The sequence below is a fragment of the Elgaria multicarinata genome, chromosome 10, assembly GCF_023053635.1.
Source record: "Elgaria multicarinata webbii isolate HBS135686 ecotype San Diego chromosome 10, rElgMul1.1.pri, whole genome shotgun sequence".
NCBI lineage: Eukaryota > Metazoa > Chordata > Lepidosauria > Squamata > Anguidae > Elgaria > Elgaria multicarinata.
In genome coordinates, this window is record NC_086180.1 from 73874418 (window position 1) to 73900808 (window position 26391).

Here is a 26391-nt window from a genome sequence, read left to right on the forward strand (position 1 = left end):
GGCCTCATCAGGGAGATTATTCCATAATTGGGGGGCCACCACAGATAACGCCTTCTCCCTCAGAGTAGGCACCCGGAGGAGGATGGTGTAGGGAGAACGTTATAAGAACCGCTCCTCCTCCACCAATACTGCCATTGCAACTTCTGTTCCACCATCCAAGACTGATCACAAATGCAGACAAAAGCCAGGAATTACATAGTACATCTCTTCTCCCTGATCATCAGGTATGGGTTTGACTTGAAATAGAACTGATTTCTGCTCCATACACATCCCACATACCTTGTTGGTGGGGCATGGTAAAGTGCAGCGAGGCTATGAATTTCATCCAAGCTGCTCCCTGTTCACATCTGTACAGATCGGGGGTGCAGCCGAGATCAGATAAACTCTGCTACCATCAACATTCACTAATGAGGACACCCTACAGTTTCCCAGACATGCTAATACAAGCTGGCTATTTATACAGCTGCTGCCACACTTTAACAAAATTCCCAGCATTTCTTCCCATGGAAAGCCTATCTTTTCAATGGTCAGCATATACCTACGCCTGGTTGACGAGGTCAGTTTTTATCCACTCAGTCCCTCCTAAAGGTTCCCAGATGGAAATGTCTTGTATGAACTGGACTCTTGTTGTGTACAGCCAATACTTCTTTGGTGGACCAATTCTCATGATGGTAGCTGGAAAATGTGCCATCATAAACACAGAAACGATAGCATCCACATAAATGTATCCCTAGAGACACCAAGGGAGCCCTAGATGGACACAGAGTTAACCATGTGAACTGACCCATAGTGAGATAAAGGCCTAGTAATTTACATCATGGGTTTATGTGAGCAAGAGCTAACTGAAGCCAGTTACTCTGATCAAGTGACCCCATTAGCCCTACGCAGCCTGAACGTGCAAGGACGCAAAGAGCCTAGGGGCCCGTAGTGGAAACAAAGAAGACCGTTGTATATCGAAGAGTGGTGCCTCAGTTCTCCTGCCCATTTCTAGAGGGCCGATTTTTTGAGCTGGTGGGGGTAGTTAAGCTGGTTCCCATAGTTAAGGCTGTTGACACTGTGCTTGTGCGGGTACATAAAAGATATTGGGTAAAATCTCAAGATTGGCTACTTGTTGATAAGAAGAATGTTATCTTCTGGTCTAGCAGCCTGTCCATTATTAGGGCCAGTGTTCCCTCCTAGCCCATGCAAAATGTATGAAGTCATGTCCAGAATGGGGGGATCAAGGGGATTCCCTGGGACCCTCCCAATTCAGAACCTCACCATAGGCCAAGTCAACAAGTATCACGGTCCAGGCCTTTGGAGCCGTTCATCACCACTCTTACCTAATTTGCTGATCTTAAGATAAGAGTATGGGGTTCCCAGTGACTTACTCCCAGGTAAGTGAGTAACATAAATGAATCAAAATCTGCTTACCTGTATTATGTCCATCTCTCTCATTTGAATGCTGCGTAAGATCAATTGTCCTGTCAATCTGAAAGATTTTTAAGTCTTCATCATCTAAGGCAATATCTCCCCAAAAGACAGCTTTGAATACAAAAAGAGAGCTTAATTTAAATATATTATGAGTAGTATCACACAAATATTAACTTAAAGCCTATGACCATAATTCAACACAGAATCAAAGATGCTTTTGCCGATGGAAATTAATGGACTTATATGGTTTAACTCTGTTTTGGATTGTACGACCTATAAATATAAATCTGGGGTGGGGAATGATATTCACAGTTACTGAAAAAGTCTTTTTAATAGTATAGAGAAATTACACATTTTTCATGATACAGTGTTATTGAGTAGTATCCAACAACAAGCAGGTGACATTATGCTAGCAGGACCTATATGCATAACTATGAGCAAGGGGGAATCCAACTAGAGTTATGCTAGTGCAACCACCCCACTAATGAATCTTGGTATCTCAGTTCTGCTTGGCACTATAACACATTCCAGTGATGTAATACACTCCACTTGCGCAATGCCCTTGCTTGTGCAAGCTCCACTTCTGCATCTCGTTGCCGCTGGTGCAAGCTCTGCTTCCGAGTCTCGTTACTGCTTGCACAACCAATAATGTTGCCAAAGTTGCACAAGCACAATTCGATTTAGCAGATTTTTGTTGACAGTAAATTTTATTTTATAATTTTTTATTATTGAAAGAAGTCTTGGGCATTTTAGGGGATTAGAAATTCACGATATAAATCACCGATCAATGAAAGAAATAAAACATTCTATAGCTCAATTGCTACAAGGAAGAAAATGTGAAAATCATAATCTTATTGCAGTTCATCCCTGTTTATTATTTTACCATTTTTTTCCATTTGCTAAAATAAATGCACATAGATTAGCAATTATGTATATGATTATTAGTAGTATTTATTATATTTATATGCTGCCCCATAGCCGAAGCTCTCTGGGTGGTTTACAAAGATTTAAAGGATTGGATTAAAAAGACTGAACATTAAAAATCAATATACAAAATTTAAAAACATAAAAACATAAAAAAGTTAACATTTAAAACAAATTCTAAACACTCAGCCAGGCCAAAGCTATTGGAGTCAGTTAAAACTCAGCATATACATACAGCAACTAGTAATGTCTTCTCCCCTCTTTCTGATGAACAGTAAAATATTTTTCTTCTTAAATATGTTAAATTCCAAAATATATTCTCACCACAGATGTAATCTTTTTGGCATGCTTTTTAACATGCTGTATTGTTTCAACATAGAGCAGTTTTGCCTTGTTAGCCCATACCAATCTGTCAGTAAAAGAGATTATTCAACGCATACCACTAAAAGCTGCACTCCAATCACTCTTACTTAGAAGTAAGTCCCATCAAACATAGTGGGACTTAATTTTGAATAAACAGGCACAGAATTGTACTGTAATTACTTCAGATGTGGTGCCATCTTCACACACGAATGGAGGGCAAAAGGAGCAGCTCAGAGAAAGCATGTGAAAAAGAACTAGAAATGGGAGAACCTTGTTAGTTGCAGTCAGATAATATAGTTTATCCAGGTTATTTCCAGACCAGAAGGTCCCCAGCTGAGAAGACAGCAAAGATTTCCCCCTTCCTCATGGATAGGTGACAACAGCACTGAAGGAATGCCACATCTTGCTTGGCCTGAGCAGTCATGACACGCTGCCTCAAACTGAAGAGGTCAGTAGGTTTAAACTGTCAACCCACATCAATCTGTTAGGAGGGAGTCTCATCCAGAAATAATCCAGGAGCATTGATGTTTGGAATACAAGTGAGTTTTTAAAAAATGTTTAACTATTCTCCAAAGCCAAAGGATATTTATTCTAGAATGTCCATGTTTTCTGAAAATGAGATGCACTATATTAGCTGTAGGAATAACAATCTTCATGCAATTCCCCAAACATCCAGGTACTTTTTACCCGATATTCTTTCTCACTTCCACATTGTATGTCTCTTTGACATGTGAAAACATTCTTCTTTTTCCATTGGGAGTTAGACAGACAATAGAAAAACTTAATACTCAGTAGGCCTCTTCTCCCCCAAACCATTTCCCTCCGAGCTACAGCATAATCTTAAGCATGTTTACTCAGCACCACATTCCTGTGAGTTCACTGGAATTTACTCCCTAGTAAATGCGCATAGGATTGCAGGCATTGCTTACATAGCACAACAAGTTGAACCTTGTGACAAAGGGGTCTCTGTGTAGGTTTTAAAAGGTGTTTAAAAGTTGCATATGGTTATATAATTGAATAGGGTTATGAACTGATACGTTGTTTTAGGAAGGCTTGCACCTGTTTGACCGGCAACGTAGTCCTGCACTGAAGTGATGGGAACCCCTTTTAGAATCTTGGAAGGGAATTTAAGTGATGATAGGAGAGACAGTTGAGAAGGGAAGAGTATAGAAAACGTTTATGAAAGAGAGGAATAAAAACTGAAGACCAGGAATTTAAACTGAAAATGGTATTGGATTGTAATAGCCAAACTGATAACTATCAAGGCTTATAGTAATACACAGAGAGACAGAGAGAGAGAGAGAGAGAGCAACCTTTATAGAAACATATAGTAACAAAACCTGCTACTAATAGGTTGTGACACGTAAAAAGAGATGTATTTTAACGGGCTGCTTTAATCCCAAAGCTCATGTTGCTAAAATAGATTTTACAGTTGGATGATTTGTATTTTTATTTACTTTTTTTCTAAGAATAAACTGCCCGTTTTTAAAGTAACCCAGCTGGTAATTTTTCATGCCTAAAGAAGTGTTTACTGACAGAAAGTGAGTTCTTTAACACTGGATTTTATAAGAAGGCAAGGTGAAATAAAGACTGGATTCTCAGAAAGGCCATTAAAAGAACTGTCACAGTGAAATATATGAAGAGGTAGTTGGCAGAGGAAAGCTGAGAGAAATGTCCTACTTGGATCCACTACCAGGCAAAATAATGAAGTATAGCTGTCCACTTCATCACATACCCAAGTTACAGGAAATTTCAGAGTCAACACAATGATACAGGTTTTATTGTAACTCTGGCCTTGCAAACGCTCCACCTTTTTTATTTGTACCACAGATGTTGCTTTCTGACTGCAAGAACACTAATATCATTATTTTCACCTCCTGGGCAACTTCGTATGAGAAGACATCCCACACAAAGTATGAGTTTCAGCTTTAATTTGTTCACATCTTCAGAATATAATAAACAAACAATGCCTCCATGACCTTACAAAAATAGTTCAGAATTTAACTTCCCCAATAAACTAAGTTGATAAATCTTTTAAAAGCTTGTACTTTGCTTACCCACTCAAAACCCTATACTGATTGTACATGCACACAGAAGTTTTGTAGAAACAATTTATTATTAAATTGAAGGTAGACAAAGGGCATTATCTAATGGGGATTCCATAGATTTAGTTTACCTGAAACATTGATGCTCAACAATCTCACTCATCAAGCTCATCATAAAAACTGGTTTTACTAGGTTTTTTGTTGTGGCAAGGATTATACTTCCCTACATTTGCAGACAATTATGATCAGTGTTGTTTAGAAACGTCCACAACATTTGCACACAATGCCTTCATAGAGGAAGGTAACAATTTAGAAGAACAGATCAAGCTAAATACATCTCCAGCCACATTAATTTTCTTGAAGTGAGCTACAATTCAGGATCACAATTTGATTGACACATTATACAAAGTATAAAAATGTGATACTCTACAATACCAAAAAGCAGAGAAAGGGCAAGAAGCCAGATACTATGGACCAGAGGGTGAAACAATTATACAGTAATTTACCCACTATTTTTATTTGTAGTAAAAGCTCTAAATTATGAGATTAAGTACATGCCCAGTCTTGTCAGCTCCCCTTGGAGAATGAATTTCGTGTGTGTGTGTGTGTGTGTGTGTGTGTGTTTTAATTCTTTAGGGAAGTACAATACCTACGCTGCAGGGGTACTGAGATGTAAAGAAACTAAGTTCATTTTTCTCTAAAATATTTCTACAATTATGAGGAAAATAATTCACTTTTAAGCTTCCACAAATTTAATTTTCTTACATAAAACACAACATTCCAACTATGTGGAAATGCCATGTGTATGCTTTGAAAGTTCTAGTTATTTCAACAGAAACTTTTTACCTTACTATATACACTTCTTAATAAAACTAAACAAACATTTTTCTATGGATCGATTCTACATATCCTTCAAGACGTTATTACAAAAACAGAAAAAGAAAAAAGAAAGAAGCAGTAATACTTAATAGCCTCTTCCAAGCATTGTCATTCAAGAGTGGAGTTAGTTTGGCAACCACCTACCCAAGCACCTTGCCCAGGAAGGAGGTGTTAGCAACCAGTCTGTAGTTGTTAACATCTTCAGCGCCCATGTTAGGCTTTTTAAGGCGTATCCTAATAACTGTCTCCTTTAATGTGGCCATCACCACTCCCTCTCTCAAGGAGCAGTTGACAACCTCCTTGACCCAGCCAGACATCCCCCTCCCTATTAGATGCAATGACGGGCAACAGTCAAACACACAAGTGGCCAGCTGGACTTGGCAAAGCACCTTGCCCACATACTTGGGCCTCAACAACTAAATCTCATCCAATAAACTGAACTAGATGGTGCTCTGGAAACCTCTACTAATGGAATCTATGATGTTTAAGTGAATGCAAGCGGCTTTATCTTTAAAGTGTCGTGCAAACTCGTCACAGAGTGCTACCAAGGTTTCCCTTATCTCTTTCCCTGAACCAGATTGCAAAAGGCCATAAACCACTTGGAAAAGCACCGTGGGACAACACTAAGAAGATGGAAAAGAACTCCCCTTTTGCCACCCTCATCACCACAAAGTAGCATCAATAATGAGCTCTAACCTGCATTTGGTTGGACTCGGCACGAGTTTTCCTCCACCTGCATTTGGTCGGACTCAGTAGAAGTCTTCTTCCACCTAAGTTCTACCCGTCTTCCCTCTTGCTACATTGCCCTCAGCTCAGGTATATACCAAGGACCTGCGTTGGCTCTGCGCATTAGGAAGCAATTGTGTCAACTACCTTAGTCATCTTTGCATTCCCCAGAGTAACCAAGTTTTTGACAAGACCATCAGCTAAAACAGCAGTTAAACCTTCCAGAGCCATCTGGATCCATTAGAATCCATTAGCCTCTGAGGGTTAATGGGTCCCCCACCCTTGTAGAGGGGAAAGGCTGTCAAGAGAGTCTAAATTTCAAAAGGAAGTGATCTGAGCATGACAAAGTGATAGACGTTTATTCTTCCACGTTCAGATCACCATCCTCCTGTCCAATTGAGAAAGCCAAATCAAGCTATGTCCCACTGCATGCCTTGGGCCAATAACACATTGGGAGAGCCCCATTGTTGTCATAGTGGCCATGAAATCCTGAGCCTGAACTTCACAATGAAGTTGAGATCCCAGAGAGCTTCAGCTATGGGGCAGTATATAAATGCAAATAATAATATTAATAATAATAATAATAATAATAATAATAATAATAATAATAATAATAATATAATCTGCCACTCTAGGGGTCCTCAACACCACATCTGAGACCACCTCAGTCAACTTAGGTAGAGAGACTGAAAGGTAGTGGGCCAGGTGGTACACCAGCAGAACCCCAAATCTGTCATGACATAGACCACACCTATCTATACGCTGATACAGATTTACCAATATCTTAAGCTTTCTGAAAGACATAAGCCGAGTTCCTGCCCTTAACAAGGTGCGATGAATTGTGGGGGTGAGCAGGCCGGCAGCGAAGCGAGAAGGGCAGGTAAAGTGCGGCGGCACAGCCACAGCAGTAGCATCTCGTTCCCAGGAGGGGGCTGCTAAGCCAATCAGCACAGTGATGGGGTGGGGCCAAAGAGGCGGACCCAGCAGAGTGAGATCTCTCCTTTGTTCTGCCTCCAGTTCAACTTGAGGCCCCCAAAGGCAAACCTCCAGGATTGCAATTGCTGATTTCCCCACCCACCCTCTCCTGGTAATAAGATGTCTTGCATGGCAGAAGTAGTCGCCAGTTAATGGGGCTGGGAAGGAATTTACCTGCACACCAATTGGCAAAAGTTTTTGCCTTCCCCACTGCAAGATTAATTCCATTGTAAATAAGTTGATCTGGACTATCAGTAAATTCTTTATGGATGCTTCATTTGATGACATAGGCAATGAGCTGGATCTATTGGTAAAGTTGAGCAGGATTGGGCTCCCTGCTCCACCACGGTGAGGATTCCCCTAAGGGATCTTGGGGATGTAGTGCTAAGACGAGACCAGCATGGGGACTATGAGCTGGCCACGTCTGTGGTGGTGACAAGGGGTTCACATAGTGGTCTGTGCCATGGTGTGCCCCTGGCCTTCCAACCACCACCAGTGTTCCTGGCATGCAGGCCAGAGGAATCGGTCAGCAGGCGGGCCAATTCCAGGATCCACGCCCTATGGTGCCGCCAAGCCTATTAAAGTGAGTCAATAAAAGTTGTGGCCAATTTATTATCCCAGCTATGCCTGTGTGTCTATTTGTTCTTGCCTTCCGCCAGCCGGACCCAATTAAGTGCTGCCCACACAATGGGCTATATCATGCAGGATGCAGCTCATTACCCAAAAATAATAATAATCTGCTTCTGTAGAAAGCAGAAGTATAGCACAGAGAAGTACACCCTTCCCAATCTCACTTATGATGACACTACACTTGACAAATAACACAGCAGTTGGTGCTAAAAATGGCAGCCATGCATGCTTCCTTCTCCCCCTCATTTTTCCTACACAAATTTGTCATTTTTCTCCTCCATTCTGTCGCTGCTGCACACACTTCAAATTTCTACCTGAATTTTTGCCATTTTCCTGCAAGGTTTCTTGCTAACTGCAGGCTAAATAGGAGCTACTGCTGCAACATATTAGTTTTTAACTAGTCAAGCCTTGTTCTAAACTAATTGGGCTCCATCACACCTATTTTTTCTCCTTGTTTGTCTAGCTCCTTTTCATTAGTATGTCAAGCTAATGGCCCCTTTCACATGGGCTTGTGGTATTATTTATTTATTTATGTATTTATTTATTTATTTATTATTATTTAGAATATTTATATACCACTCCCCATTGAAAAATTTCAGAGCGGTGTACAAGATAAAATGAAAATAAAAACAGAATAAAACAGTTAAAACAAAATTTAAAAGAAGCAAAAAACAGAGATTCAAGGCTGCATATTAAGGAAAGGCTTCTTGGAATAAAGATGTTTTCAGGAGGCGCCGAAAGGAGTACAAGGTTGGCCCCTGCCTGACCTCCAGAGGCAGGGAATTCCACAGGAGGGGCACCACCACGCTGAAGGCTCTTCCCCCGGTGGACTCCTTTTCGCTTTTTTACTCTTCCAATCCACTCCACCCTGCCCCGCCCCTTCTCCTTCTGCCTCCAGTTCATTGGTTGGAACATTGTGATGGGTGTGGCTCCTTCCCCCTTGGCTCTGGCTTTGTCTAGCAATTTACCACACTATAGTATTTGCTATATTACTCCGGGAAAGGGGGGGGGACCAGATCAGAAGAATAGCAATAGACTCCAGCTTGTAGCACTATTTCCCATCTTCTCTCTCCGCCCCCAACACACACACACCCGGGTTTTGTCAATGATATGAAGAGGTCCTTGGTTTCCTCAAATCTAAGAAATGCACCTCTAGTAGAAATAGGGATGTAGCAGCAGAATGGCACCTGCTAAAATAATCCATCCTTCAGGAGGAATAGTGGAGGATCAGGGACTGGGATCCGAACAACAGAGTTCTCAATGTTTCCTTCCCCACGTAGCCTTATTACCCATCTTGTTACACTCTTGGAAAAAGAGAAACTGTCCAACTATTTTCTGGTCTGCCAGAAGACAGGCTGAAAAGATACCAAATTGTCTTCCACTGAGACCACCAAAGCTGCATTCCGGCCTTGCTCAAACCCCTCTCCTTTAGGGCTGCAGCAAAAAAATAGAGGCACAGCAGGGTGGATAAAAATCAATGATTTTTTAATATATATATATTTTAAAAATGGATTTTTTTATTTAAATCGGATTTTTTTTAATTTAAATTGGATTTTTTTTTAATAAAATGCTTTTTGAGGAAAAATCTATCTGAAGATAGTTTTCTATTTAAGATACATTATAGTCCAAAGGTTATTCATCATAAAATAAGGATTAGTTTTTAATTATGTAGCATGAGGCTGTTTAAATGTTTTGGTAAATGAATTCCATTAATCCATTCACAATGTCATGCTCTTCCAGAGGTTTCTGTAAGATTATTTTTCTCCTTCCAATAAAGTACAGCAGAAAAGTTGTCCAAATATGAATGATTAGCCTATTAAACTGGAGATAGTTCACCTTGCAATAATTTCATAATTATCTATCTATGATGTGTTTCTAATAGTATAAACAAATCAGTATTTTTTTTATATAACTGTAAAACTAATCTGAAAAGTTGCTATTCTAAAAATGAAACCTTCATTTGGTTGTAAATATTAAGATTATACCAGCAAGAATGAGTCTTTGGTAACTCTGAGTTGTGTAAAATATAGCGAGGAAGAGTGCACTTTTTTTGGGGGGGGGGGGTCACATGATTAAATTGAATCTTTCTGAGTAGTGATTTAAATCGTGATTTAAATAAAATTGATTTAAATCAGATCCACCTTGGAGCACAGGAAATAAAACATTATAACTTGCTGGCAAGAGGAGGAACAGACCATTTGTAGGAGCAAGCTAAAGAAAGCTGGCTTCACTTGTGTACTGTTAACTAACCAAATACCAACTTAGAAAGGAAATACTGATCTAGCAGGATCTAGCTTTCTTAAGCTGCAATCCTATATTCGCTTACCTGGAAGTAAGCACCACTGAACTCAATAGTTCCTACCTAGAAAGGTATAGATTGCACGGTTAATCATCAGAATTAAATGAACTGTGACCTGGCAGCCATGATGGATGACCTCTGTACAAAGATACATCAGGAAAAGTTTTTCCAATTTAAAATTGCTCCTTCCACAAAGAAACAATAGAAAGCTCTGTTCCACGGCTTTAATAACAATCTGTGAGCAAAAGAACAAAGAGCACAGCAGAAATAATCCATTGTGTTTAACTTGCCTCCTACATGAAACAGGAAAACTAGAACTACGAAACATACATAGATGCTCCTATTTTAACGCGCATGCAAGTTGCGGTGGGATAATCATAATGATGCGGGATACCCCACCGCTAGAACCCACTTGTGATGGTGTTCCACAAATTGTTGTGGATTCCCACCACCGGTAAATGATTTGAAGGTACCACATCCTTTTTGAGGACTAGTAACTTTCCTTACGTCAGGGCTGGACAACCTTTTCTCTGTCAAAGTCCATAGTCCCTCATTTTGTCAGGGGCTGCATCTTGGCAACAGGCAGGACCAGAGTAAAAATTGGATGAGCCCCCCCTTTTCATTCTATTTCTGCCATCCCTTTTTCCCTGTCTCCTGCTTCCTTCCCATGTGGCGGACTGCCAGGAAAGCACAGCACACTCTTGCCAGAGGTCGGAATGAATTACATGCAGTGGACATTTGAAATTAGGCTGTGGGCTGCATGGAATTATACCGAATGCATAATTTTTAGTGGCAGCTGGGATCGCTGTGAAATACTGTATGCTTCTGTTGTGATTAATCATTTTTAAGAAAAATCTTAAATGGCAGAGGGGCCTGCAGAAGTTCTCTGGTGCAGATTGTAAAATCCAGGCAGGTCATAGATGAGCAAATCCCCAAATGGGGGGAACTGGACCAGTGTCTTGGGGCAAAATGAGATGTTACATGGGAAATCCACATGGTATGTATACATTTTCCCTTGTGAGGCGAATAGCAACCATTGTGGTGATGTATGTGTGTGTGTGTGTTAATTGGGAAAACTGCAGTGAGAATGGTTAAGCCCCCTATTTCAGGGGTGTAGTTCTGACTCAATTTATTCCCACAGCTGCAACTATTTTCTTTCTAATCCAGCCACAATCCTAATCACATAGGGTGACCGTATGAAAAGGAGGACAGGGCTCCTTTTTGCATAGAAAAGGGAATTTCAGCAGGTGTCATTTGTATATATGGAGAACCTGGTGATATTTCCGCTTCATCACAACAGTTAAAGCTGCAGGAGCTATACTAGAGTGACCAGATCTAAAAGAGGGCAGGGCACCTGCAGGAAAGGAAATTTCACCAGGTTCCCCATATATACAAATGACACTTGCTGAAATTTCCTTTTCAGTACAACTGTTAAAGATACAGGAGCCCTGTCCTCCTTTTCATATGGCCACTCTAAATCACAGATCTCCTGCATCGCAACTAGTTCGGCCCTTCACACTTCCATATTTCTGTATGACTGACTTGGTTTGGCTAAACCTATGAATTACTGTAAATGTTCTGGCTAGGTTCCAAGGAAATGGGCAGTTAGTTCTGTCGTCCCAATGGGGTTTGGGATTTGTTTTGACAAATATCATCCCATCCTCACCCACTGTTTGTTAAAGTAAGAGGAGCTTCAAAATCACTTTCTAATGTAGCATAGAGGTCCACAGATAAATAATAATAAAAAAATGATTGTTTATGGTAGAATATAATTGAAGAATTTATTGATTTTTCTCTGCCTCATTGTTATTAATTCCATTACAGAAGCACAAAGTTATATTTTTCTCCTGCTAATTACATCATTTTCCATTTTGTGAATTGACATTTGTCTCCCATGTGTGTGGTGTTTTTTGTTTTTTTTTAAAAAAACATACATGCACGTATTAAATTAACAGGGCATGGACTCTACTAAAATTATCTTATTGATTTTTCCTTTCACACAACTCCCAAGTATAAATACCAGGCAGGTGCAGACATAAAATTCGAATCATTGTTAATAATAGCATCTAACTCACAAGCTGATTTGCTTATTATTTTTTCCAGATCTGTTCCCACTTCTCAGGTAGTCCAAGCTATGACATGATATAACTGAATATATTTAAGGTATGTAATCACAGGTGTATTTTTAACAGAATGGTCAGCTTCCAACATTCCAGCAAATTGCAAAATTTAAAGCATTTTACCGAAATTCTACAATGGGCTAATGAGTTTGAAATGCAAAATTACTGCAGAAACACAGTACGCAGTAAGAGAGTTCTGTGAAACCCACGTTTTGGATCAGGACTGTGGCACTTTGGGAGAGGAAGGTTTAAGCTTTCGCCCCCACCCCAACCATTTTCATCCTCCCACACACATCCCGTGGGGGAGGGGGTTTACAAAAAAAGGGGGAAGTCTCCATTGATTCCATTTTCTCCTCTGTAGCGGTGACAATCGGACAGAGCTCAGCCATGCATGATTAAAGAAAGGTTTAGTTTGGTTCACAGTGCTAGGATCTTAATATACAGTTCTTCATGAACTCCAAATTGCACTCAGAACTCCCACCAGCTGCAAGTGCTGTCATACTCCTTCCAGTGGAAGAGCAGATTGACCCACACTAAGGATCAAAAGTTTGATGGTGCTCTTCAGCCAGTGGAAAAGAAAACACTAGCAGAACGGATTTCCCCTCCCCGATCCAGAGCAGATTTGGGAAGGTGCAAAGGGAGGAAAGGATGGGGCGGTCATGTTGCATGTGCAGAAGTCCTTTTGCACAAGTGGATATCCACTCGTAGAATGCTGGACCCAACCTTAAAAACCTAGGAAATTGCTGGACTGAGTAGTATCCAATGACTGCAAAGGACTGCTTAAAGAATTCAGAAAATTCCTAAAACTTGCTATAAAAACATACTTTTAGTAACCACAAGAGATATTTTGTCTACATTTTTCAAATAACGAATTGTAGAACTAGAAAAATTGACTTACACTTTCAGTGGAAAAGAAAATTTCTTCGGTAATATCAGGTCTCCTCCACAAGTACAGAGATTAGGACACTGCCCTAGCTGCTAAAGTTTTGAAGATTTATGTCATTCCCCCACTTGAGGAACCCTCCTCAGAGGAAGAGCCGGAGTTCCCAAAAACTGAGGGTACCCCAGACCTGAAGGAGCCTGGAACCTCAGGGAAGATGGCTGCAGGACCATCCCCATTATGGGGAGGGGACTCTATCTCTGAGGTACAGGCTGAGCAACCCCCTAGCACCCGGGATGGCACTGCCTCAAATAAGTAGGGCTCCAGTAAGGGCTTTCTTGAAAAGAAAGACTCCTAGGGATTAAGTGACTCCTCAGGAATAGGGCTCTGAACAGTGAGCTGAAGTCTGGGTGGGGTCCAGAAGGCTTTGGGCTTAAAAACCTTCACTGAAAACCCAGCCAGTGTTGGAACAACATTGTCAATCCAGCTTCGATGTTATGTACCTTGCCTCCTGAATCATACCCTGTGACTGATGCTCTGTTTCCTGGCCTTTCAGATTGCCTAACACCTCTATTTCTGGCCTGCATAACGTACCTGTCTGATTTACTGTGTTTGGCCTCTTGCTTATTTCAGGGGTTGCCCCAGGAAATGGTAGCTTTCTGTTGAGCTAGAGCTGGGTCCTGCTGTTGCCTGACCTCATTGCCTGCCTGCCTGCCTGCCTATGTTCTGACCTCTGCCTGGATTTAGACCACCGCTGTTATAGCCTGAACCCCACTGGATAACCACCTGTAGGATTGAGTGTTTGCTGACTCCACTGTGCTACAGTCAACGCAGGGCAACTTATTGGACTGATAAAACAACATGGACAGTATCCAACGCTGCCTGTGCATACCTGCTGTGTTGCACCAGCAGGACTCACCACAGGTGCAACAGAAAGCTACTATTTCCTAGAGTAACCCCTGAAACAATATACTTGATTCTAAAACAGGACAGATCAGCAGAGCTCCCTTTTGCCTTTCAGCTTGTTTCCTGATGCTTTTGGAAGTCCTTGCTTCCTGTTGCACTGGTCATGGATCCTGCAGCCACACAGGCAGCATTGAATATTGCCCCTTGTGAACAGTCTCTCATCGTGACTTTAAAAATTAAGAATGGACCAGGAACAATGTACTATCCAACATTTGCTATCTAACAGCATAATCCGGTGTTTGCTTACTAGGAAGTTCATCTCACTGTGTTCAATGGGACTCACTCCCAAATAAATGTATCTAATGTACACTTGCCAAGGAATAAACTCCAATGAATGCAGTGGGGTCTACCTCTGTGTAAACATGCATAAGATTGTATTGCAAATGTATTTCAAGGTAGCTGGTTCTGTGAAGGCAGATGAGTCTTCCGGATAGCAGAGATCCTATCTTTCATCTTTTATCATTTCACACCTGCCTAATTCTATACCATGTTGGAACTCTATTTCTAGGGGTACACTTCTCATATAATAATGTTGGCTGTTTCCACAATGAATATGCTGCTGAACTATACAATACCGACGTGGCATCCTGAATTGCCTTGTAATATTGCCACAAGATATCATAACGGTATCCACTGCCATTTTGACTGCACAACACAACTGCCTGCATGGCAGTTACTGGATACTATTCTAAGCACTTATAGTATAATCCTATGCATATCTACTCAGAAGTAAGTCCTACTGAATGACTTGCTCCAGACGTGTGTTTAGGGCTGTGGTCTTCAGGCCAGCTGCTGTGAACATTGCTATGCCTGTGCAGCTCTTGCAAAATATGGGGAAATAGAGGCCAGCTGCAGCGCTATGGAAGACACAATCCCAGCTGTCTCTTCCTTCCTCTCCAGCAACCTCATCCCTCTCCTCTCCACAGACATAGACTGTTACCACACCTGCCTTTTCCCCCAGGATCATCCCTGGATCATTCCTGTGCAGCCAAATGCCACACAGGGGATCCCAGGAGCAGGCAGGGACGATACCTCCATTTTCATGGGATAACCCTTAGATGTAGAAAGGGCCATAGATGCAGCAGCTGCAGACACCTTCCAGAAAAAAACCCAAAGGGGACTGGTGAGAGCCCTAGGAAATATTCCACCTTGGATGCCACCAGTGAGAAAGCCACCAGCTTTAAACACAAATGGAACATCCCTTCCTAAAGGCAAACACATTTAGCAGGTTTCATCCTTAGATCTAAGAATATAGAGAGAATGTATGAGAGAAGCTCTCTAAGACTCTGCATTAAGAGTTCTAGTAAATTAAAAGGCTATTAAGAGTTCTCCTAAAATAAAGTTAATATTTGTAGATCGATGTCTTTTGCTACTTTTTGCCAGATGCTTTTCCCATGCCCCGTCTGCTATAGACTAACAATGATGCAGCCTCATCTCTGATTCCTTCTTCCCATTCCACAGAATGCTGCATTATCTTAAGAATTTATAAGTGTATAAATAATGGAACAGGAAACACTTTTACTAATGTAACATTAGAACTTTATCAAAGGTAGTGCTTTCTACACTTCTGAGAAGAGAAAAAAAGCAGGAACCCTATAAATAAATGTGAGATCTTTAAAAGGACAAAAATCCCGCTCTGCTGAAGGAGTGGGCAATTCCAAAAAATGCATATGATAAATCTGTCTATAAATGCAAAAAATGTCCAGTTTAATTTCTCTATGAATTGTTCTCCTGTAAATATGTGTCATGCAGAACTTTGGTTTATTGTTTAGATTGTCTGGAAAGTCACTGGGGTTTTTATGAAGCCTGTAATTTACTCTGTGTTTGCCTTCCCACAAGGTTTCCAGACCACCTCATTCATAAAGAGCTATTTTGGTACTGGGAGTAACAGACTCCAGGTTGAAAATTCTCCAGAGATCTGTCTCTAGAGTGGAAAGATGATCGGATAGTGAACGGAAAGGATGAAATAGAGATTATAATAGGTTTTAAACATATTGTAAGGGTTCACTACACTGGCACTGACTGAGGTTGGGCAACAGAGCTGGCCCGAGACATTTTGTTGTCTATGGATGAGCAGCAAATGCAAAGTGCATAGTATCCAAAGCCAGGCATTTTGGCACATGGAGCAGGAAATCCCACAAGGAACTCGCCACATCCCTGGCAATAAAAATACATTTAACAGCAAATTAAATAACAAACAATGTGCTGCTTTTTCATGACACCCAAAATCTGCTGCAGGAGGATGCCTCACTCTGCTTAATGGCAGCGCTGACCCTGAGAGACAAACAGAAAGGATTGTAATTAATTTATTCAAGGACATTAGTGGGTTATCCTTTAGAAGCTGCTGAACAATGAATACTCTCCTTTGATGTCCCATCAGAAAGTACTGGGAGTTTCATATGGGGTTGGACAAATCAATCTATTTCTGGTTGATATCACTTTCACAGGTGTTCACCCATTAATCCATTATGTCCTATTTCATCATTAATCTGTGTTATTTTAATTAACATACATCTGCATAGAAATTCAAATTTAAATATTTCTAAAGTATTTTCTTTCAAAGCATGGATGTGAGAACATATTTTCTCTCAAAATTCACATTTGTATAGATCTTTTCATTATTTCAGAAGTTAATGTTTGGGGGGGGGAACTGAATAATTTTCAGGTGGAGAGTGGACTTACCACAAAGACAAAGTGGATGATGGTTTCTTCTTTTTTTAACAACAGCAACAACAAAGCTTTGCTGTCATTTTAAGTAGTGGTTAAACTGCCCTCAGCAACGGCTAGTCTGCCCTCAGCAATCTGGTTGGACATAATGAATGTTCCATGGCAACATTACTTCATGACTTGGCCCTATTATTCCCAGTGGCTGCCCCCATTTCCTAATTATACTTTAATATTTTAACATATTTTATAGAAATTATTTGTTTCTCCACCAATATGATGATTGCTGTGTTATGCCCTGTGAGGTGTTTTAACTCTTTGGGTTTAGTTTTAAAGAATTTGTCTTCAGGATTTTCGCACTGTGCTATAATTGCGATAGATTTGTTTGATTTTATGTTTATAAATGCTTTTACCTGCTTAAACTGTATGTTGCCCAGAGAAATCCAATTATGGGGTAAATCAGATATATAATAAATAAATCAACTCCACCCCCATCGAAAAATGCTTCTGGGAACATTATATTATGATGTTCACGTAGGGCATTCTGTCCCATATTACTAAGGAGCACCCATTCCTAAGGACCGCCAAGATAGCTTTTGAAGTGGTGGCAGAGTTTACATGCTTAAAAAAAACACCCTATCATGAGGCCAAATAGTCCTGCAAAAGGGGGGATTTGGCCCAGCTTTGCATTTCTAAACGTATTTCCCTCTCAAAATATGTATTCTTAAATGCATTTTGAGGTGGGTTTTGATCCATAAACTGGATAGCAACTTTTGGGAACTGCAGAAGTCAATGGATAGCTAAGTTCCAATACTCACATTAATCTGGGACATGTTGAACAGGCCAACAGAACTGACTAAGATTGAATTCTTCAAGTATCCCTACCTCCATGTGTCGGAATGCCTTTGCTCCCATCTTTGTTACACACACAACCATTTACAATGTTCCTTCCTCTCTCTTGACATTTAAGGCTTCTCTACACAAGAGTTTTATTGTGAACTTATGATAAGGTCACTCATGTTTTTTGTAGGTCCTTTACATGACATCATCAACCTCCAGGGACCCTCCCATACTTTCTAGTCATTATAGTGGCTTTATTCTCAATGGGGAAGATAAGAGATTTTATTGCGCTTTGAAGTGCAATAAATTTCAGATGAATTTCCAGAATCCCGCTTTATCTGAGTTATACCACAATGCCATCTAGTGGCTATATAATGAAATGTATAGAACTGGCTCAGAAAGAACCCCACCCCACACCAAAGGGGGGGGGGAAGCATGTAAAGAAGCTAATCTTAATCCAGCAAGGAATCCAGAAGCAGAAGCCTTGGTAAGGATGTGGGATTTTAGCCGCATGTAGAGAAGCCATTATACTGGGGTTAGATTTAAAACAATTTACAAAAATAATAGATATGGGGCAGAAGTTGTAGTTCTCACACCAGAAAGACCTCTATCAACTTGAGTTTTTGATAAGGAAGGATTTCAGACTTTAATCCTGAACTTTGTTTGCCTGTCTTTTATTTTCAAACTTAAACCCGTATAAATTATTTTTTAGGGAATAGACATGCTCCTTGGAAAAAGGGAATCTTCCTATACCATTTCCAAAGCAGAATAAATGAAAAGCTTAAATACATAAGCCATGATCAACCACTCAATTCTCCTGACCAAGCTTCATTACACTAAATAGCAGCAGCTCAAGGATAGTGAATAAATAATAAGCAATACATTCTATTCTTTAGTATATAATTCCTCAAATCAGCACAAATGTTTTGCGAAGGATTTGATTTTGGTATGATTTTGTATGATTGTTAATTTTATAAATATCTGTTTTAATTGAAGATGCTATCTCGTTTGGGCTCTGTATTGCATTTTTTTATCTTTGGGGTTGTGTTTTCAACTCCAAGCATTCTTTAATGAAATGGATTATCTAGATCCATTTCAATCAGGCTTTGGGTCTGGTTTTGGAATGGAAACTGCCTTGGTCAACCTGTAGGATGGCCTTTACAAGGAGAAGGACGGAGGAGTGAGACCCTGTTGATTCTCCTGGACCTCTCAGCGGCTTTCAATACCATCGACTATGGTATCCTTCTGGATAGGTTATCTGGACTAGGAGTTGGAGGCACTGTGCTGCAGTGGTTCCGTTCCTACTTGGATGGCCGATTCCAGAAAGTGGTGCTGGAGGATTATTGCTCTGTTCCATGGCACCTAGGCTATGAGGTTCCACAGGGCTCTATTTTATCCCCTATGCTGTTCAACATCTACATGAAACCACTGGGAGAGTTTATCTGGAGATGGACATCAGGCCCAAATCAAAGTGCTGGTACTAACATTCAAAGCCCTAAATGGTGTGGGACCAGGTTTTCTGAAGGAACACCTCCTCCCATGTATATCTGCCTGCACCCTAAGATCATCTTCAGAGGTCCTTCTCCCTAAGATCTTCAGGGGTGGCAACCAGGAGGGCCTTTTCTGCAGTGGCAGCCCTGCTGTGGAATGAACTCCCTAGAAAGGTTCACCTGGCACCTACATTATACTCTTTCTGACACCAGGTGAAGACTTTTTTTTATTTTCTCAGTATTTTAACATTTTACCATCCCAGTCTTTTAACTCTGCTGTTTTACATCTGTATTTTAAATATGTATTTTAAATCTCTACATTGCTGTTCAATTTTTTTCTGGTTGTGGTTTTATATTGTGGTTTAAGTTTAATATTTAAATTTTACCTTATGGTTTTAATTTTTGTGAACCACCCAAAGAGCTTTGGCTACTGGGCAGTATAGAAATAAAGAAATAAACAATTTTGTTTGGGGGAGGATTAAAGAGTAGTATGGATCGTACCTGTGTGGATAGACAGCATTACCTTAATTCATTAATTAAAATGCAACCTGATGAAGAATGCATATGTATTGTTTCAAAGTGTTTGCTGAACGCATTTAACTGATAGCAGTGCTTCATGCCTGTTATCATGAGTAAACAGTATGTGTGTTAATTCAGGAAGAGAGAAACCTAATTTACAGGAAGATGGGTTCAGTTAATGTTAAAACTCCTGGCTAAATGCTGAAAGGAAGTAAATTCTTTCTTGACAACTTAATGATAACAAGAATTTACCTTATCCGTTCTAATCAGGCAATGTTATACTTACAGATAAATTAATTAGCATTTCTAAGACAACTCAATTTCCAGTTTAAGGGTAAGCCGAAAGGCTTTCGAAATTGTTAGCTACTGCTCACTTTTTTGGCAAAATTAAGAGGCTGTGTTGCCTAAGGAATTATGTACTGTGAAATTTATTAAATGAAATATATTAAATGTATGTACAAAATAACCAATTGATAGCAGGGTACTACTGACGTGGGGTGCTAGTACAGGGCGGGCAACTTCAGTAGGTCTGGTAACCACTTTCAACTTCCCCCAGACACACACCACACACACACTGGCCTGGTTCAGAAGACACTTTAAAGCTCTTTTAACCATGGTTAAAGCTCTTTTAACCATGGTTAAAGCCATGGTTTAATGTGTCTTCTGAACCAAGCCACTGCCAGGTTTGGCTAGATCCTCAGTATTTTTCGACAGTGTAGAATAAATTAAACAATGCCTACACGTGAAAATGGCACCTAACAAATAGAGAGTGATTATGAGAATGTATAGGTACAGAGAGTTGTGACTTATCCTGCAAGATATAACAAGGAACTATATCAATACAGCAGTGATCCAGATCAAAAATGCATGAATAGAAGTTGTTGACTATTATTTGAAGGATAAGAAAATTGAAGGAATTAATCATAAGAAACATCACAGAGGATGATAGGAGTGGGAGAAGAAACTATGGGAACAGACAGCAGAAGGATCTTCATAGAACAAAGGATTCCAAAAGGCCAATTTGATGGAGGAAGATATAGTGACCGTAATCCAGAGAATTAAATTGTGCCTATTCTCTACCTCCACATCCAATAGTTCCGTTATATGCTGTGTCACATTAGTGTGGCCTTTTATGCATCAGCAAAAAAGAGGAAACACATCACACACAAAGAAGGACAAAATGGGGCACACATTTATATAAAATTTGCATGTGCTGATTTATATATGGAGATGCAAATTTGGAAATAATCAGTATAATTTAAACTGAAATTCAGTACATCTTAACCATACTGGGGAAGACTGTGACCAGGTAAACCTGTGTGCCTGATCAATCTGTTGTCTGGGTGCTTTGGTGGGCAACTTCAAGGCCAGTGTTCTCTCTTCTTATGGTTCTTCATCTTTAAATTAGATTTGGACTGGACTGCCCTTCAAACAGAGGATTGTCTTCTGTAAAGTAGGACACATGGCAACCCTATGTCACAGGCTGCTCTTGTATCTCAGGAAATGGAAATAGCAGCTTGCAATTCGGAACAGATCAGAATGTTTTTTCTTTTTCCTCAAGAAAAGAACGAGCAAGCCTCACTGTATATATGCAAGTTTCAGAAAGCCCTTTAAGGAACTTGCTGGCCTTCACTGAGCCAGGAAGAGAGCAGTAGAAGAAAGCCTTAAATGCAAGGAAGGAAAGCTTGAAGCTAATGTAAAATGTTACAGACTAAATATGTAGGACACATCTGCTGATCACAATGATGCAGTAATAATGCAAAAGTCCAGAATGGAAACATTTGCCTCCCCCTTCCCCCTGCCACCCAGTGTGGAAAGGAAAAAGAAAATGGAAATTCAAATATGAAGAAATCCTTCCATAAATACACCTGCATGTTATTGTCCATGAATTTGTTTTGTGTTTGGACTGATATCAGGGCAGGTCTACTTGACATTTTAAAAGATGCAGTCAAATAAAATTTCCCATTATCTCAGGGGAGAGCTTAATGTAAACTGTGTTACATGTGACACTGTGAACACTCTCGAACTATTTGGAAGGAAAACTGGCAAGGAAACGTGTTGACACTTTTTTTTTTCCTGAACAGGATGCTTGTTAAGGTGAAAAGACTGTATCTGGTAAGTAAAGACGCAGGGGCAAAGAGCTGACTGCACAAAATCCTTTGCTAAGCTGGGGTGAATCGACAGATCTGCTTCCTGTAGCTTTTTGCTTGGTACCTGACACAGAGAAAGGTTTGTCCTTTTTGCTAAGATCCCCTTCCTGCAGATACTGGAAGCATCATTATCTGTTGCAGCAAGATTCCACATCGGGTTTTTTCAAATTAAGATATAATTTTGCTATAGATTAGTCTTCAATAGCTAGCTTCTTGTCAGTACTTATAAAAACCATTGAAATTCATTACCTAGTTATTTGTATAGAAACATATTTTTGCAAAATACACCAAGGCTGCAATACTATACACACTTACCTGGGGATACGTCTCCTGAAACTCAATGATGCTTACTTCTAAGAAGAAATGTGTAGGATTGCACTGTTAAAAACTGAACAGCACAGCCTACAAAGAAATGTAATAAGAATAGCCCAGTTATTTCAGGCAGAGAGCTCAAGGTCCTGTTTCCAATAATGATCAGGCAGATGCCGCTAGGAAACCCATAGACAGAACATTAAAGAGGTGGTAGTGTGACCACTCCTGACGAAGCCTACTCTGGACCCAATGGTATTAGCCAACTATCGCCCAGTTCCAATTACCCCTTTCTTAGGGAAGGTATTGGAAAGGGTCCTGACGGAATACCTGGAGGCACTCCTGGAGGACACTGATTATCTAGACCCATTTCAATCTGGGTTTCAACCTGGTTAAGAGGCTGAATCAGCCTTGATTGCCCTTTATCGAGACAGGGGGAGTGCAACCATGGTATCCTCCTTCATCGACTCCGTGGGATGGGCGTTGGAGACACTGTGTTATGGTGGCTCCAGTCCTACCTGCAGGGTCGATTTCAGAGAGTAACATTAGGTGATCATTTCTCATGGCAATTAAGCTATGGGGTACTGCAGGTTACCATCTTGTCCCCAATGTTGTTTAACACCTGTATGAAGCCTTTGGGGGCGGTCATTAGGGTATTTAGAGTAAAATAACATCAGCACACTGATGACACACAGCTCTATCTCCCTGTGATATCTGAATCAGGAGAGGCTGTGCAAGTCCTAGTGGCTGCAGCAGCTTGGAGTGCCTTTTATCAGCTTCAGCTGGCTCACCAGCTACGGCCTCTTCTGGACAGGGATAGCTTGGCCAGAGTGGTACGGGCATTAGTAACCTCAAGACTGATTACTGCAATGCGCTCTATGTGGGACTGCCCTTAAGACTGCTCCGGAAGCTGGAGCTAGTGCAGTATGCAGCACCTCAGCTGTTCTCAGGAGCTGCCTCTTTTCAGCATACAACTCCTTTGCTGAGGAAATTGCATTGGCTACCCATTCACTACCAGGCCAGGTTTAAGGTTCTTGTACTAGTGTACAAAGCCCTAAACAACTTGGGACCAGGATACCTGAGAGACCGCCTTCTCCCTAACCAAGCTGCCTGATCACTGAGATCGTCAGAGGACATGCTCCTGGTGGTTCCACATGGACCTGTGGCCCAACAGGAATCCACCATGAGAAGAGCCTTTAGTGTAGTGGCCCCGTCCCTGTGGAACTCTCTGCCTGTGGAGGTCTGGCAGGTGCTAACACTAGGCTGCTTCCAGCACCTCCTAAAAACAACTCTGTTTCGAGAAGGCTTCTTCAACTGACTAGCCACTGTTTTTCTGGTTCCTTTGTTTTTAAATGGAACATTTTTAATTTGCTTTTTAAATCTTCGTTCTTTTACTGTTTATACCTACGTTCACTGCTCTGGAATCTGTGTTAGATAATTGGGTGCTATATAAATATTGTAAATAAATCTACTAATAGACTTATCCTCTGATAATATGTGTAATCCCCTTTTAAAGCTATGTAAACAAGTGGCCATCACTGAACATTTTAAGCAAGGTATTCTGTAAGTAAATTAGGGGCTAAATCCAGGCGAAGTTAGTCATGACTATCTTAACTCCTACTGATTTCAAAGGGACTAATTTAGTATGGATTCAACCTTAGGTGCCGTGGAAAGAAATACCTGCCCGATCACTGAGATTTGGAGTAAGAGAGAAAGAGAGAGAGAGAGAGAGAGAGAGAACAATTTCCCTTACTGCAGGCCTTCATTAATGTTACCCAGACACATGGTCCAATCTTTCTCCTGCAATATCTATAAATATGGAAGTCTAATTTTGAATAAATGACTATCTCTAAAGTAAAACGATGTTAAGCAAAATCTGACCTGTGAGGAATTTCTTTAAGAAGGAAAATGGAATGGGGAAAAAAGTTATCTGGTTTTCATCCTTCAGAAAACACATCAGCCTTCTAATTAAATTTGTTCACCTGTCTTTTTGCAGTCTTCCTGTTTGCTCTGTCAAAAGTAGTTTCCCCATAAAGTTAATGGTGCTTTAGAGTAACGGCATCTATGGTATGTCTGCATTAGCGCAAAACATTTTTAGGGTCATTTGGTATTATTAGGGTGACCAACTGTCAGGATTTCCCCGGATTTGTCCTGGTTTTTGTTCTTTCCATGGTGTCAGGGGGGATTTTCTATAATTTTCAATAATGTCCTGGAATAACACATCTTCCCCTTTAAGGCTGCCATTAGCATGGCAGGAGGGAATGACATGCTTTCTTGAGGCACATCATTCCCCCACCCCGAGCTCCAATTGAGGTCTTAAAGGGGAAAGTGGGTCATTCGTGGACATTATAGAAAAGGCCCCAATTGGAGTGGATGGTGGTGGTGCAGAATGAAATCCTTTCCCCTCCTCCACTCCAATCGGGTTCTTTAAGGTGGCGGGGGAATAACGTACTTTCTGCAAGACTCAGAAAGCTGCTTCCCCACACACACACTAGGTGTCCTCTTTTTTGGTTTCCCAAATATGGTCACCCTAGTATTATCATAATCAATTACAATGAGTGGGAGCATACAGCAATGCTCACTGAGATACTTAATGCACCACTGCACAAAATACAACTTCTAAAAGTCATCATTTGCCTCAACAGGAAAGAAAAATGCAACTAGAGAAAAATCCTCACAGTACCATCACAGAAAGAACACAGCTCTGAATACTTCTGTCTTGTCAGAAGTTGGAGAAAAGGAGTTTTAACCTTGCTTTTCTTAAGTTATTAAACTTTCAAAAAGGAAAAAAAAAGTTGCGATGAGACATGTGTGATCATGTTTACTTGGAAGCAAGTATTAAACTATCAAGTAAGTGTGAACAACCTTAGGAATTCAGTTCTGGGAATCATGACTTAAGACAGGGGTGGGGTTTCCAGTTGTTGTTGAACTCCAATTCCCATCAGACCCAGCCAGTAGGGTAAGGATAAGGGGAGATGTAATCCAACAATATTTGGAGGTCTAAGGTTCCCCAGCCCAAGAGAATGGAAAGGATTCAAAAAGTGACAACGATAAAACTGAAAAAACTTCTGGAGATGAAGTAACTGAATATGCTTGCCACCAAGGAGAGAAAGTCAGACAGACAGAAAGGGGATGCACCAGATATGTAATTTCCTTTAAAAAAAAAAAATCAAAATTAAAACTAAGAATAATTATCATCCACCCAGCCACTAGTGGGTGGATCAGAGGCTACTGTAAAATAGAATTCATTTAATTTTACAAAGGACTTCCTAGTTATAAGAGTATGTTAGTGATAGTACAAGCAAGCTGTTTGGAGGATTAGAGGAATCTCCTTTGTTGAACATTTTCAAGGATTGCCAGCCAAGCATTTGTCAGAAATACCTTTTCTGTAGGATATCCCGTCTTAGGGAAGGACATTGCTCTATTTGGCTCCCTTCCAATACCATGATTTTATGAAGCTCAGAAACTGCTGATCCCGGCAGTTAACTGGTACAATTTAATCTTTTTGGCTTTTGCTCTTAAAAGCTTATCCACACCCAATTTTTATTAAAACACACATATCTAAACAAGTATATCTGAATGAAAGATAAGGTTGCATAAGGTTGTATAAACTATCCTTTGTATATCTCATGGATAGAATGTCAAACTACGGTTTGCTGACAACTAGGCCGTCACTCATTGTGCAAAGGGAGGCGGAAATGCAATCCCAGAACTTATTTCCAATCCTCCAAGCCATTGTTAAATTACGTTTGATAGCACGAGCAGAATTCTCCCACTTTCAAATATATATACATTAATCCATGGATGGTTTATTCATATGGTTATACAACACACACATATTTACTTTTTCTTTTGCAGTTTATTCCCCTTTAAAACCACACAGATTTAAACAGCATACTAGGCAATATTATTTTATACTTTCCATCGTTCCTCTATACCCACTTTTAAACCAGCTTCTGTTTTTGCTCTTTTAGCAGCCAAATTCACACCACGCCTACATTGCAGAAATGCCTTCAGAGCTAGACATTCTTTAGACAAACATGCCAATTTCCCCCCCTGATATTTCCTTCTTCATTAATACTGCCAGGAATCCACTGTCTTAACACCAGGGATGAGGTAAAGGAGACATGGGCCACAGCTAGACCTAAGGTTTATCCTGGGATCATCCAGGGTTCGCCCCTGCCTGAGTACTGGATCCC

General features: G+C 40.5%; 1 protein-coding gene across 1 annotated transcript in view; it reads right to left on the reverse strand.

Moving 5' to 3' along the window:
* The window catches only part of TLL1 (tolloid like 1), a 137069-nt gene that overhangs the window by 69803 nt on the left and 40875 nt on the right, over positions 1-26391 (reverse strand). The window contains exon 2 of the mRNA XM_063135415.1: positions 1414-1524. Coding sequence (XP_062991485.1) covers positions 1414-1524 — 111 coding nt within the window. The remainder of the gene's footprint in view (positions 1-1413; positions 1525-26391) is intronic.